We start from the raw sequence: 14,856 nt of genomic DNA, 5'->3' as shown, positions 1-14,856 counted from the left end.
GCTTAATTTCTAATTGGTCCTTTTTCATATCCTTGAGGGTCTCACTAAATTTATTGGCCGTTTCTATAAAATTCTTGGAAAACCTCATAACCGTGGTTTTGAACTCTATATCCAGTAGTTTGCTTTCCTCCATTTCTTTCATTTGTCATCTGTTTCTTTGTCTCCGCATTTTGGCTATTTCCCTGTGTCGATAGAGTGGCCTTGTGTGGTAGGTGTCCTATAGGGCCCAGTGGCTCAGCCTCCCCAATCACCTGAGGTGGATACTCTCGGTGCATCCCTTTGTGGGCTGTGTGCACAGTCTTGTAGTTAAGCCTTGATTGCTGTTGGTATCACTGGGAGGAATTGACCTCCAGGCCAATTGGCTGTGAGGACCAGCTGTGTCTACAATGGAAGAGCTGCTGTGCAGGAGACACCCTTATGGGGCAGGACTTGCTTCAGTGGGGCTTTGGCGCTCACTGAGTCTGCCCCCTGAGTGTGTCTCTTATGGATGTGAAGAGTTGTAATCAGGATGGTCTCACTTTGACCACTGGGTAGACTGGCTCTTGGATCTCCAAGGAGGTGCAAAGTCAGCCACTGCCTGAGGCCACCCAGCAGGAGCTACAGAGAGATCTGCAGATTCCTCCTCTTTGTTTGGGGTTTGGTGGTGCCCAGATGAGGCGTAGCTGTGAAGTAATGCAGGCTGCTGATGAGCCTTAGGCCTTCTTTTGGAAGCTCTGAGGTTCTCTGACCCACCTACAGTTTGACAGGTTTTTAGGTGGAGAAAGGCCAGGCCGTTCGTATGCAAAAGCCTGTGCGCACAGCTTGGGTGGGGTTTTAAATTGGGTGGGGTGGGGTCTCAGGGAATCACCAGGGCAGAGCAAACCACAGTGGCTGCCAGTCTGCTCTGCCTCAGAGTGGTCCCAGGGTCTGTGTCCCACGGCCCTGTGCAGGAACAATGAACACTGCAAGCACCTCTTCGAGAAAGCTGCCCTCACGTTCTGGCCCGATGCCAGACAGTCCAGTTTCTCTCCGTATGAGTCTGGGTCCCCAAATTCTCACCCGGAACTGGAGTTCAGAGCAGTTGGAGCTTGTTTCTCCCACGTGATTGAAAAAGACAACTGCATACCCAGCTGCCAGCCCCTTTTGCGCATGCCTCCACACTTCCACAACTCTGCACCTCCTACCGGACTCAATGCACTTTTCTCTTTCCTTCTAGTTGTAGAATTTCCACTCAGCCAGCCTTCCTGAGGTTCTGGATGATATTCGTTTTGTCTTTTAGTTGTAGTTTTAATGTGGTTGTGCACGGCAGCAAGTTCAGGTGTTTACCTATGCCGCCATCTTGGTTGTCCCTGAGAGTTATCCATTCTTAAGGTTGTACTTTAGTAAATGGAGCATGAACAATGGGAACTGTCAAAGGTTTGGGGTAGTGAAATTGCTGGGACCCATCCCAAGAGGAGGATTTGGCCACACATTTTCCAAATTCATATTGTAGAAGACATTTTGGTAACGTGGGGAAGGATGATTTGGAGAGAAATGAGGCTGGAGGCGGGAGACTGATGCTGTGGGTGAGACCAGAGGAAGGTCGGAGCCAGGCCCATGTGTCTCGGAGGTATGACCTGCGCTTGGTGATCAGTGATGGATGAGTGCAGGAGAGGAGTCAGCGGCATTTTTTATAGGTGATGGCTATACCTCGAAGATTCATACTGTGATGGATCATGGGTGAGTGGTGCATTGGGCCACGAGGACTGAGGTTGGAGCCCCACACCAGCATTCAGGGTGACTGCATAAAGAGGGGTGCAGTTCAGTAAATACCAGAAACATGTTCCAGTGGCCCACTTAATTTAGCTTGTTGATTGTACAGAAAAAAACTAGAATAAAAGATGATTGTCCCTTCAGTGGAAATTCATCCATTGGTGTGTTGTTTATAGAATAGACTGGAGCACATTTGTCAGTACCAGCAAGCCTATGAAAGAGGTCTCCAGTTAATCATGGGAGATTGGCTTAAATATCCATGGAATGTGTGTCAGAAAAAACGAATGTAGCCTTTAAAAAAGATTGACATTAGCCACATGTTAGTGGTGTAACAGTTCATAGTAGGTTATAAGTAAATAAAAGTTTTACTTAGCATCAAATTAATCTATTCAGGTTTTAACCTAAAAAATGAGAGAAAGCACTGACCGTACCTATGCTCTCCAATGCCATTGCATGATGTTGCTCTAGGTGAGGAAATTGATCATGATACGTGCCATACCTGGGAATTGTTTTGTTTTCTGAAATGCTTTTATTCTATCAGAAATATTTAAATGTAGAAATTATAAGAGTTTTCTGTCAGTCTTTGTTAATTTGCTATTTGAATGCTTGAATGTTCCAAGTCTAATTTCATAGATTTATTGAAGATTGGTTTTTTCTTTGGGTTACTACATATTATGATGTGAATTTTAAAAATTGTCTTAGAGATAGTATGAATTGTAAATCTATTACTATGTATTATATTCCTTTTATAGTATTTTATTGTTACTTTTTTCTGTTTTCATTTATTTTATATTTTAGAAGTAATATACAGTTGACCCCTGAACAACACAGAGGTTAGGTCTCCACATAGTCGAAAATCCGTAACTTTTGACTCCCCCAAAGCTTAGTTGTCCCTTGGCATCCACCAGGGATCTGTTCCAGAACCCTCAATAGATACTAAAATGCATGACTGCTCAAGTCCCCTCTGTAGAATGGCATAGAACAATGCATGTGGTCCTCAGGCCCTTCCCCTCTACCTCCCCCACCCACATCTACAATTCCCAACCACAGAACAGAAACAGTGCAGGTGTTTACTGAGAAAAATCTGTGCATAAGTGGACCCCATAGGTCACACTCGTGTTGTTCAAGGGTCAACTATAAATTGAGGGGAAAGAAAAACCAAATAGTAAAAAATAATTTTCCTTTTTTGTTTTGTAGGGATTTGTCTTGGCAGTTACTATCATGAGGGAAGCAATGGATGAATTTCGGCGTTTTCAGCGAGACAAGGAAGTAAATTCACAACTTTACAGCAAGCTCACAGTAAGAGGTTAGCGAGACACCTTTAATCCAGGTCATCATTTGTCCGATGTAATCATCATTTTAGAGTGAACATAAATGAAGGAAAACACGTCTTAATTCTATTATTGAAAATAGTATTATGTGATTGCATATGATATCTAATTTCTTTGAATAATTAGGGCATTCACAAGTGCCTTGTTTACTGGGGAAATTTGAAACTCATTTTCAAAGCTGGAACTGGACACATGCTCAGAAAAGACCTGAGAAGGTCTTTTGCCTCTGGCCAATGTCTAGGCTCAGTGCTAGCAGAGGTGCAGCCTATGGCCGAGTTATAAACAGCCTGGCTAAGTGCTGGAGTCCTCAGCACAGAGCCTATCTGCACAGATACTCTCTCCCTCTCTCCCTCCCTCGCTGCTTCACTCTCTTCCTTTCCTCCTTCTTCCCTTTCCCCCTCTTTATATCTCTTTCTCTCTCTCTCTTTTTCCCCCCACTGTACCCCTCTCCCTCCCTCCCTTTTCTTATATGCAAGGAAATCTCTTTCAGAAACCACATATGACAGAGAATACACACTTTACAAAAATGAGTTTAGCAAAGTCACTAAACATACAGCTATAGCATTTGACAAGAAACAAAGTGAAGCCCGTTCACAGAAGACATTAAGAAAAATTATTTCCAAGGATTTACTAGACAAGGACTAAATCAATTGCCTTAAATATGCTCAAGGAGCTAAAGGAAATGAATTGCTAAAAGATTAGGAGAATGAAGTATTAACAATTACAGAATGTCAGTTAAAGTATAGAATGATTGAAAAAGAAGCGAAAGGAAAATTCTGGAGCTGAAAAGTACAATAAATTAAAAGAAAAAAATCACAAGTGAGTTTCAGTAGCAGATTAGAGTAGTCAGAAGAAACTATCAATGAACTTGAACCTGGGTCCAATGAATGTCCAGTCTGAGGGGCAGAAGGAAGAATTAGAAAAATAAATAAATCTTAGGAGACTTATGGGATGGCAGCAAGTGTGCAAATATGCATATAATGGGATCTTGGGAGCAGAGGAGAGAGAAAGTGTAGAAAAATATTTGAAGGAATAATGATCATTAACTTCCCAAACTTGATAAAGGACATGAATCTACAGATTCAGAAAGTTTAATGAAACCCTGGAAAGGCAAATGCATGGAGAGCCACACGGATACGTTGTAGTTAGACTATGTTGAAACCCACTGACCAAGAGGACACAGAGCAGCCACTTGTCACATAAGAGAGGAGGGGTCCCCAGTAAGAAGATGAAAAATCAGCAGGAGGAACATGGTGATATTTTTAAAATAGTAAAAGAAAAAACTTCCCATCGAGAATTCTGTATTCAGTAAAATTATTCAAAAATGAGGGAGAAATTAAGGCATTCTCAGATAAACTTAGAATTGGAAATAGGAATGCAAGCAAATTCATACATGCCCATGTTCACTGCAGCACTATTTACAGTTGCCGAAGGGTGCTAACAACCCACATGTCCATCAGTGGATGAGTGGATAAACAAAATTTTGCTGTATTCATGCACCTGAATGTTATTAAACCAGCACATTTGATTAAAATGAGATATGATAGAACATGGATGAACCTTGTGAATACCATGCTGTATGAAAGAAGCTAGACACAAAAGGTCACACACTGTATGGTTTCATTCACAGAAATGTACAGAGTAGGTGAAGTGATGGGGATAGCATGCAGATTGTGTTTGTCATGCCTGGGGAGGTAGGGGAGTGGGTGTGAAGGTCCCTTCAGTGGTGATGAGTGTTTGGAACCTGATGGAGTTGGTTGTAGGATACTGAATATACTGAGGGCCACTGAACTATTCATGTTAAAATGGCTGATTTTTTATATCAGTTTCACCTAAAAATAGAATATAATGTTGAGGAAGACATACTGATATTATGTCTTTCACACTTCTGAGATGTTTGAAGTAAAAATACGTTAAAAACATTTTTTAGTAGAATTATTTTAAGTACTCTAGGAAATACATCTTTTAAAAAATTGGTCATCGATACTGGTGATCCATGAAATTGACATTTTTCATGCAGTTGATGATAATTTTTGCTATTTTTTACTTTCCTGTGTGTGTCAGATAACATTCATAATATGCATTCACATAACCACCATCCAAGGGAGGTTGGTATTACCTCCAGGTTACAGATGAGAAACCTGAGGCACATGCTGAACAAGCTGCCCTGTCAAGTGCTTGATAGAGCTCAGATTGGAACCTGGACCATTCTGACTCTAAGCCTAGTGTTATTTCAACTGCAGTGCATTGCTTGGTGTTTGGTTATTTTGATGCAAGTGATTGACAAGTAAAGTCTAGAATGTGAAAAAATACAGTTATGTTTATAGGGCATAATTTAACATTTATTTTGCTGTCAAGAATGTTTGTCGCTCTGCTTCTTAATTTCTAATATTTCACAGTTATCTATTCTTTGAATGGCATTGATGAGTGTGTAATTGACTGGTTTGTTGTATCATATTTACAACATTGAACTTTTTGTATTAGGAGTTCTTAAACACACTCTTGTAGAACTACACTGGGAAAACATCCTGTAGTTTGCTTTTTGTTTTTTAAAGGAAAGCCACTTCTATTTCAAGTCTGTTACTGTCTTAAAGGTGCTTTGTTTGGAAGCAGAGACTACTTTGACTGATAGATGATCTCAGTGAATACTGGAATACTTTAGTTAGCCCTTTGTTTTATTGCCCAAGAAGCTGCTTTTCTTGTGTGGGAATTTTCCATGTCTGCCACTGCTCTTTTCCTTCCTTCTCCTTGTTTATGACTGCGTTTATTATTCACTGTCTCCTAATAGACAGCTTCAGAGGCAGAGGCAGAGGCAGAGGCAGAGGCAGGGAGGAGAGCATGAAACAGGTGCTCCTGGGTGTTGGCAGTTTTTGCAAAGTTCCTAATGAAGAGGAGTATAAATTGTGTGGCCATTCTATTTTCACATTCTTGGAATCAATGCAATATTTTTTCCTACTTACAGGGAGAGGTGTATAAATTGAATGCCTTGGTAATTATCCAGTTGGCTAGTTCACAATTCAATTCCACAAATATTTACTAAGTACTCACTATGTCTTAGGCACTGTGATAACCTCATGGGATTCAAACACGAATAAGTCCTGAACTGTGCTTCTTAAAGAGCTCATGCAGTATTTTAGTAGACAGGACAAACTTGGAGGTCTTTGTGTATTTGTATTTATTTTAATCAGCCACCATATCTCAGCAGGGTTCAGTCATATCAACCACTACCTGTATATTTTCCAGTGTTATACCTAAAGCTAACATGAAATATTATATTTAGGAATGGAATTTATTAGAAATGGAATTACTCTGTTCTATGGTTTTTTTTGTGATGGTTGTTTCCCAGTATATCGTCAGTCTTTCTTTTAATAGAAAAGAAAGTCTGCTGTCTTTGAACCTTATGTAAATTGTGTGTGAGAGTGAATGTGGGAGGACATGTCCATATTTACATGTTTCTTGTGTTCCAGTCTCCTTCCAAAAGAAGCCTTGTTCACAGGGAGTACAAAAAGGGACTGTTCTCTGTTCCTCTGTGGTTGCGTGGCTTGGATCCCTATCAGTACTGTGTTGTTGCTACTTGTAAAACTCTTATTCTGTTCTTTTATAGTTAAAACATTTATAAAATGTCTATGTGAAATTTTGTGATCTTTTAGTAAAATTTACTTCATTTGTGAGTTATAATTATCCCTTTAAAAATCAAGAGATTTTTAAATCCCTCTTTAGTGCCTCTTATATATTGTTTATGCATTATACACACTTTCACAGGGGAAATCATAAATGTAACTGATTTTATGAGTTACTATATTTTCTACTTGGCAAGAAGGATTTCCTTTTGTGACAGTCATATTTGAAGATAGTTTTTTTTAATAGTATACTCAAGTGTCAGCTGAATTTCCCCATCAGAAAGTGCTTAGCAGCTGATGCACTTGGAAGTAATCAGAGTTGATTGCTGCGATCTGTATGCAGAGAAGCAGTGATGACTCTTCGCACGTTATTGATGTGCTGTCGTCTCTTGTTCGTCCACTCTTGTGACAGCACAGATGAAATACAGCCCTGGATATTGAGAAGTCATTTGTGGATGTTTTATTTTATGTAGTCAAAGCAGTGCTTTGGTGCACATGCTCAGCTTTTCACATATTCATCTCATATCCTCCCTTTTGTGAAGTAGACTTAAGTCATCTTTTTTGTCTGTGGTCTGAGCAGCATTTGAAAAGGATCCATTCCAGTATTTTTCAAGAATATTTAGCAAACATTATTGTGTTTTTACTATACAGTGATATTTATTGCCTGCTATATATGTCAGGCACAAGCACACACTTAAGATTTACTATTTCATTTGTTTAGGACTGGATATGTATACTCAGGACTAGGTACATGTATGCAGGAGTAGATGTATATACCCACTGTCTCATGGCCAGTATGTTTTTCCAGGGCACCCTGAGAGGATCTATGAATTAATTTATTCATCATACTCATACATTGGTTTTTATTACATCGTCTGGGGTTGAGGGTCTGGAACACCTGAAATATGACTAAAATCACTTGCTGGCTAACACAGAGCCTCTTCTCACACATGTAAGGGCTGTGTGTGTGTATGTCTGGTGGCATCTGGTATTTCCTTTTGGTGACTGGTGTTGCTCTGATGATACTATCGGTCATTGGTCTCTTAGTTCCATGTGCACAACTGCTGTTTCCTCAAGGCTGAGCAGAGTAATTGGCACATGTAGGCACTCAGTAAGTGCAATATTAAGTAAATGAGGAACTTCCAGGTTAGTTATGAAAAGTTTTCATCCTGATAGATGTTGTCAGAGAGCTGCCGGTGAGACTGCAACAGTCTGTGCACCGGCATGCCCATGTATGGTCAGCGGCCGTGCACCCCTCACCAGGTGTCCTGGCCCACTTAAAATAGAACGCTCTTTAACTCACCAGCTTGATTGGTGAAAAAGGTTCTCATTTTGCTTGCTACTTACCTTTTAGCATTTCATTGTTCGTTTTTAATCTTTTATACAAGTTTATTCATCTTTTTTCCTATTTCCACTTTTTTACCTTGTTATAATTTCTTTATAAGAGAAGTTTATGACATGGCAGATATATTTATCTTGTTTGACTAATTTTTAAAATCTTTTTTAGATGTAGGTAAATTTATAATTTTTATGGATGCAAACCTTTTTGATTGTTTTTGTGTTTTGTTTTTTTACTTTAACCTTAGGTAGTTCTTTTAACCCCAATATAGTGTAGATATTTTTATTTTCTAACAGTGTTGCAATTTTACATTTAAAGTATGTATTACATTGGGACGGGATCTAACTTTTCTTTTTCCCAAATGGTCAGTTAGTTGTTTTAAAACCAGTTATTAAGTTCTTTTCTCAGACCTTTGAGAAATATGTAGATTCGTTCGGGCCCTTTCCTCTGCTTTCTGTTCTGCTTTACTGATTCATCCAGATCTCCATGCCAATTTAAGAAATATTCCTTCATGGAACATTTTAGTAGCTTGGGAAACCTCTCCTCTCTCCTTACCTCCTTCCTTCACTGGTTATTTTTCTCTTTCATTTTTTTTTTTTCTTATTTTCTCTGAGAAACCTGAGACACTATAACTATAAGATTACTGAGACATTTTCTTCCTGCTCCTGTATTGGACCAATGACATGGAACCCTTAGCAGGAGCCTGACGCAGTCCTGCTGTCTCCATCTATTGATTTTCTCCTTCTCCCACCAGGGCTCATACCAATCTCCACACTCAGGAGTAATTGAGAAGGAAGCCATCACCGTATAGATTATTGAACATAGAGGAAACAGGGACTACGGACAATTTCAAACTAAGGCTGGCTCGTATCCCTCTTGATGCTGGCGTAACCACACAGACTCACGTAGGAGGACATTGGTGGAAGTGTGCATTTGTAGGCCCATGAGAGAGGGAGACCGCTGCATTGTACATCTTCTGATTTTAGTCTTAGAGCCATTTATATTAACAGTCCTGACCTTTGGTAGATATTTAAGAGGCCTGTCTAGCTGCAGAAAACAGAGATTACAAACTTCCCTTAGGCAGATAGTGGTGGGCTTGACCAAGACTTTGAAGGGTGTCTCTATCGTCTAATACCATCTAATGTTTATTTGTATCTGTTAGTTGATAAAATAGTTAATGTTGAGGTACTTATTAAATTTTTCAAATTGTATACTTTTCTACCAAATATTTATCTGGTGAATGCAATGGATTGCTATTGGTACTTATTTCAGTGTTTAGTTCTGCATATCGCTTTAGTTCTGCACATTGGTAGGTAAAAGAGTCTGTGTGGGTAGCCTCTGCAGGTAGCTTCTGGACTCTGCTGGTCATTACACAGGTGGTGTGGACTGTTTTAGCAAGGGAGACTAGAGGGGAAGTGGTTGGATAGCACAGCTGATCCAGTGAATAACAGTGTTTTATCTTTAAATGTTTCTTACCATACTGTAATATATTATTATTTCAGTGTTTTTCCTAAAGCTAATTCTTTTTTTACAATAGAACAGGAAAAAGAATTGATTCTGTTGAATTTGAGCATTTAAATTTTTTTGTTATTGCTAAAGAATGTTTTTAAAAACCTCTTTAATTGTCCTTGTCAGTGGTTCAGAGGTTAGAGCAGCAACCCTTGGACTAAAGGGTCTCAGGTTTGATTCCTTGTCAAGGGCATGGACCTGGGTTGCAGGTTCGATCCCTGGCCCCTGTTGGGGTGCATGTGGGAGGCAGCCAATCAATATGTCTTTCACATCCACGTTTCTTTCTCTCTCTCTCTCTCTCTCTCTCTTACTCTCACCCTCTCTCTCATTCTCTTTCTCTCCTCCATGAGGATACGACTTTGCCCATTTCATTCCCACTTTTATCCTCAGCACATCCTGGGGAAGAGGGCCTGGCACTGAGTGACGTTAAGCACAAGCCTGTGCAGCTCCCCAGCTTCAGCAGGGTGGGTCTCAGCCTGAGCGCAGTCTGGGCCTGTGTGTCCCAGGACTAGCATCATGTGACTTGATCTGTGTACTCGTCACTGAACTGTGGAGGCTCAGATGTTCATCTTGTGCATTGTATTTACTGTGAGCATCCTCACTCTGCCCCTTGCCCTTCTCACTGCACCTCAGGATTCAGGTTCCTTCCTCATCCACAGCTTTCATCTCCAAACTCCTTACTGAGAATGACTCACCTCTGAGGATCTTATTTCCTCTGCAGTGGCTGTGCTTCTCCATAGCCTTGAGGCCACTTGAGCTGGAGGCAGGGTCCCTTCCTGTCTTTACAGCTTATTCTTTTTGTACCTGACTCGAGCTGTTTCAGACACCAGTCCATTGATCTTATACCTTAGCACTCTCTTGCCCCTTTGATGTTCTAGTCCAGTGGTCGGCAAACTCATTAGTCAACAGAGCCAAATATCAACAGTACTTCTTCAAAATAGACTCGCCCAGGCCAAAAACCGACTTCTGTGCACGGGCCCGAAGTTTCAATTGCACTGTACGCGCGCCCGCACGTGGTATTTTGTGGAAGAGCCACACTCAAGGGGCCAAAGAGCCACATGTGGCTCGCGAGCCGCAGTTGGCCAACCACGGTTCTAGTCGATTAAGTCCAGTTTATCTTTTCTTTCTTAAACAAAGGCTTGTGGTATCCTAATAACTATTTACCCAACTCAAAGATTTTCTGTTATGTTTCATATATATATATACTAGAGGCCCGGTGCACAAAAATTTGTGCACTGGGGGGGGGGGAGGGGGTCCCTCATACCGGCCTGTGCCCTCTCGCAGTCTGGGACCCCTCAGGAGATAATGACCTGCTGGCTTAGGCCTGCTCCCGGGTGGCAGAGAGCAGGCCCAATCCCTAGGTGCAGCCCCTGGTCGGGCTCAGAGCAGGGCCGATTGGGGAGTTGGGGCGCTGCCCCCTGTCATGCACAGAGCAGGGCGGATCGGGAGGTTGCGATGCCACCCCTAGTCACGCTCAGGGTACAGCCGATTGGGGGGTGGGGCACCGTCCCCTGTCACACTCAAGGCAGGGTCGATAGGGAAGTTGCGGCGCCACCCCCTGTCACGCACAGAGCAGGGCCGATCAGGGGGTTGGGGCGCTGCCCCTTGTCATGCACAGAGCAGGGCCCATCAGGGGGGTTGCGCTCCGTACCCTGTCACACACAGAGCAGGGCCGATCAGGGGGTTGAGGAGCTCCCCCCTGTCACGCACAGAGCAGGGCCCATCAGGGGGTTGGGGAGCTCCCCCCTGTCACGCACAGAGCAGGGCCCATCGGGGAGTTGGGGCACCGCCCCCTGTCACACACAGCAGGGCGGATCAGGGGGTTGGGGCGCCGCCCTCTATCACCCACAGAGCAGGGCCGATCAGGGGGTTGGGGCGCTGCACCCTGTCACACACAGAGGAGGGTCGATCAGGGGGTTAGGGCGCTGCACCCTGTCACACACAGAGCTGCAGGGCGATCAAGGGGTTGGGGAGCTCCCCCCTATCAGGCACAGAGCAGGGCTGATCAGGGGGTTGGGGCGCCTTCCCCTGTCACGAACAGAGCAGGGTGGATAGGGAGGTTGTGGCCCCGCCCCCTGTCACACACAGAGCCGCAGGGCGATCAGGGGGTTTGGGCGCTGCCCCCTGTCACGCTGATCCCGGTGCCGGGAGGCCTCGAGGCTCCGCTGATCCCGGTGCCGGGAGGCATATTACCCTTTTACTATATAAAATAGAAGCCTGGTGCACGGGTGGGGGCCGGCTGGTTTGCCCTGAAGGGTGTCCTGGATCAGGGTGGGGGTCCCCACTGGGGTGCCTGGCCAGCCTGGGTGAGGGGATGATGGCTGTTTGCATCTGGTCACACCTCCTTCAGGGTGGGGGTCCCCACTGGGGTGCCTGGCCAGTCTGGCTGAGGGGCTGAGGGCCATTTTCAGGCTGGAGGGTGACTGAAGCTCCCAACCGCACCTTTTTTTCTTTTTTATTCTGGGCCAGCTTTAGCTCTGAGGCCTCGGCTGCTGAAAGCAGGTTTCTGGCCTTTGTTTACCTTCTGTATTTGACACAATGTTGCGGTCCGGCTGGCTGAAGCCCGGCTGAGTAAAGCAGGTTTCTGGGGTTTGGTTTAGCTTCTATATTTGCAACATAGTTGCTTAGAGTTGCAGCTGAGAGGCCAGCAAGTCAGGCGGGGAACGTTGGAGTCCGCAGTCACTGGAGCAAGCAAGCCTCCCTGTTCGCTTCAGTGCATGGCTGCCAGCCGCCATCTTGGCTGGCAGTTAATTTGCATATCACCCTGATTAGCCAATGGGAAGGGTAGCGGCCGTACGGCTAATTACCATGTTTCTAGCACCATTAGGGGAAGTAGTAATTCTTTCCCACTACATTGCCATGCACTTTTGTCAAAAATAAGTTGTCCTTCAAGTGTGGGTTTTTTTTGCCTTTCACTCCATTGATATATTTGTCTATCTTTATGCTAATTCCATGCTCTTTTGATTATTATTGCTTTATAATAATTCTTGAAATCAGAGATTGTTTGCCCTCTAACATTGTTTTCTAATTCCACAGTTGTTTTGGCTAGTCTAGGTTCTTTGGATTTTCATATGACATGGAATCCATTTTCATGAAAAAGCCTGCTGGGATTTCGATTGGGATTACATTGAATCTATAGATAAATTGGGGGAGAGTTGATGTCTTAATAATATTGTCTCCTGACCCATGAATGAGATATATTTCTACCTTTACTTAGGTCTTTTAAATATTTCTCAGCAATGTTTTGTGTTTTTTTCAGAGTATAGATCTCTTTTAAATAGTTTATATTATCATGTGAAGGAATAATAACTTTCTCAGGAATGTAAAATCTTGATTAAGAAGTCAAAAAAGGATATGTTTTCTATGTTTTAAAATATTTAAAAATTATTTCCTGCATTTATTGCATCTTATGCCTGCAGCTATTCATCTCTCTCCTCTTGTGTCTGTTACAGAGAGTGTGAAAAACAGAAGGAAGGAGAAGAGGGTGCATAGTAGGAGTGAAGAGAAAAGTGAAATATAGGTCCTGGTTCGGGGTTCTGCTGAGGTCAATGAGGGATATTCACTGCCTGGGGCTTAGCTATAAAAATAGAACAGTGGGAGTCAGACAGGTAGCTTGAAGTGACCGAGGGAAAAATAATTGAAATAGACATTCTTTTCTGGCTATTTTTTGGCTAATAGTAGACATATACTTATCACTTGTAGAGACATCTTAAGATTTGTTGCCCATGTAATTCTAAAGAACATTGCTATTTTATGGTATGAACACAAATAAGCTCCACCCCCCCCCCCCCAAATAGCTCCAGCCTTATGTGTCTATTATATAATTGAGGAACATGAAAAACATAGCAGCATTTACAAAGCTTATTGATATCCTCCAGACAAATTGTTAGGAACTAGTTTAGCATTATTGAAACTCAGCTGCTTGAAGAGGTATTTAGGAAATAAGGTTTTATAATAAGTTGGATGTGGTCTAAAAGTCAGGGGAATGGTCAGTAATATTAGGTTTTGATAATGCAATATGAACTTTCCTCTGTTCTATTAGCTTGCAGAATAAACTGAATGTAAAAGAAAAGGACCTTTCCCCATATTAAAACAGTAAAAGTTGTTGCTGGTCCTAAAAGGGAGACAGACAGGTTGAAGGAGACTGCCAAGCTAGGGAGGGGAGTGAGAAACAGAGATGGAGGAAGGGATGGAGGCTGGGCCCAGAGACACAGGAAGTGAAAGAACTTGGTGTTTTAAATTGCCTCTATAATGTTTTATCTACTCTATGTGATATGAACATTGTGATGTAGATGTTATATATTTACTGTTACACATGATTAGCACACACTAGCTATCATGTAGATATTTTAAGAATTTGCACAGTATAGCATGGAGAAGAACCACTTTTGATAATAAAGCTGTGGTCCTGACCTGTGTCTGTAAAAGCTTCTGGTGAAGGGTGATATTCTCTGTTCCTTCTTTTCTGTTAGTCATGTGCTAGTCAATGCCATTCCCAGGGTGAGTGTAAGGACTGTACATCTCCATCTGACTCAGTTTCTGTCACCACATTATTTTATTTCGTGATATTTCTGATCATCCTATCTTGACTCACACCTGAAATAATGGTAGATTGGGGAAGAACCTTCCACATGGAATCCTCTTCCACATTCCCACACGGTTTTTATTGGGGGTGGTTAAATTGTATTTGGGAGTTAACTAAGAGAAGTTAATTTTTAGTGATTGTGTCTATCTGAAATATTTATTTTGAAAGTATAAGTAGAGATACATATATAAAGTTTTTCCCCAAAAAGTTATTTCTAAAGTATTATTTATTAATTGAAAGTTTAACTCTGGTGTGCTGTTGTTTCCTTGAGTTGATTATACTTCTTCTTCTTTTCAAGGTAAAGTGCAAGTTCAGAGTTCAGACATACAAGTTGGAGACCTCATCATAGTGGAAAAGGTTGATGCATTTTCAATATATTCCAGACATGTCTATGCCACTTATTAATATTTAGCTTGATTACAAGTAACTTTTGAATATAAAGGAAGTTGAGACATTTATTTTCAATCTTAACATCATTGTGTAAGATTTACTGTACGTGAAGAAACATCTAGATATTTTTGTATAGTCTGTTTTGTTAAAGTACATTTCAGTGTGCACAGATGACGTCATATTTTGTCTAAAATAAGACATGTTAACTGCTTATTGTTGCATTATCAGTATTATTTCATGTGACCAACGAATTTCAGCTTCTAGAACTTCCTATTACAGATAGATATATTACAAATAATTATTGGGTATTAATTCTTATGGTTAATAAGAATTTTTATGGTTAATAAAACT

The 14,856-nt window shown here is 41.8% G+C and overlaps 1 protein-coding gene across 6 annotated transcripts in view; it reads left to right on the top strand.

Moving 5' to 3' along the window:
* The window catches only part of ATP9B (ATPase phospholipid transporting 9B (putative)), a 139,314-nt gene that overhangs the window by 22,855 nt on the left and 101,603 nt on the right, over positions 1 to 14,856 (top strand). For all 6 annotated transcript variants that reach the window (XM_023761177.1, XM_023761180.1, XM_023761178.1 and 3 more), the window contains 2 exons: positions 2,929 to 3,037; positions 14,414 to 14,472. In XM_023761177.1, coding sequence (XP_023616945.1) covers positions 2,929 to 3,037; positions 14,414 to 14,472 — 168 coding nt within the window. The remainder of the gene's footprint in view (positions 1 to 2,928; positions 3,038 to 14,413; positions 14,473 to 14,856) is intronic.

Source organism: Myotis lucifugus, unplaced genomic scaffold, assembly GCF_000147115.1.
Source record: "Myotis lucifugus unplaced genomic scaffold, Myoluc2.0 scaffold_200, whole genome shotgun sequence".
Lineage (NCBI taxonomy): Eukaryota > Metazoa > Chordata > Mammalia > Chiroptera > Vespertilionidae > Myotis > Myotis lucifugus.
The sequence above is the reverse complement of the archived record's forward strand: the minus strand, read 5'-3'. Positions and strand labels throughout refer to the sequence as shown.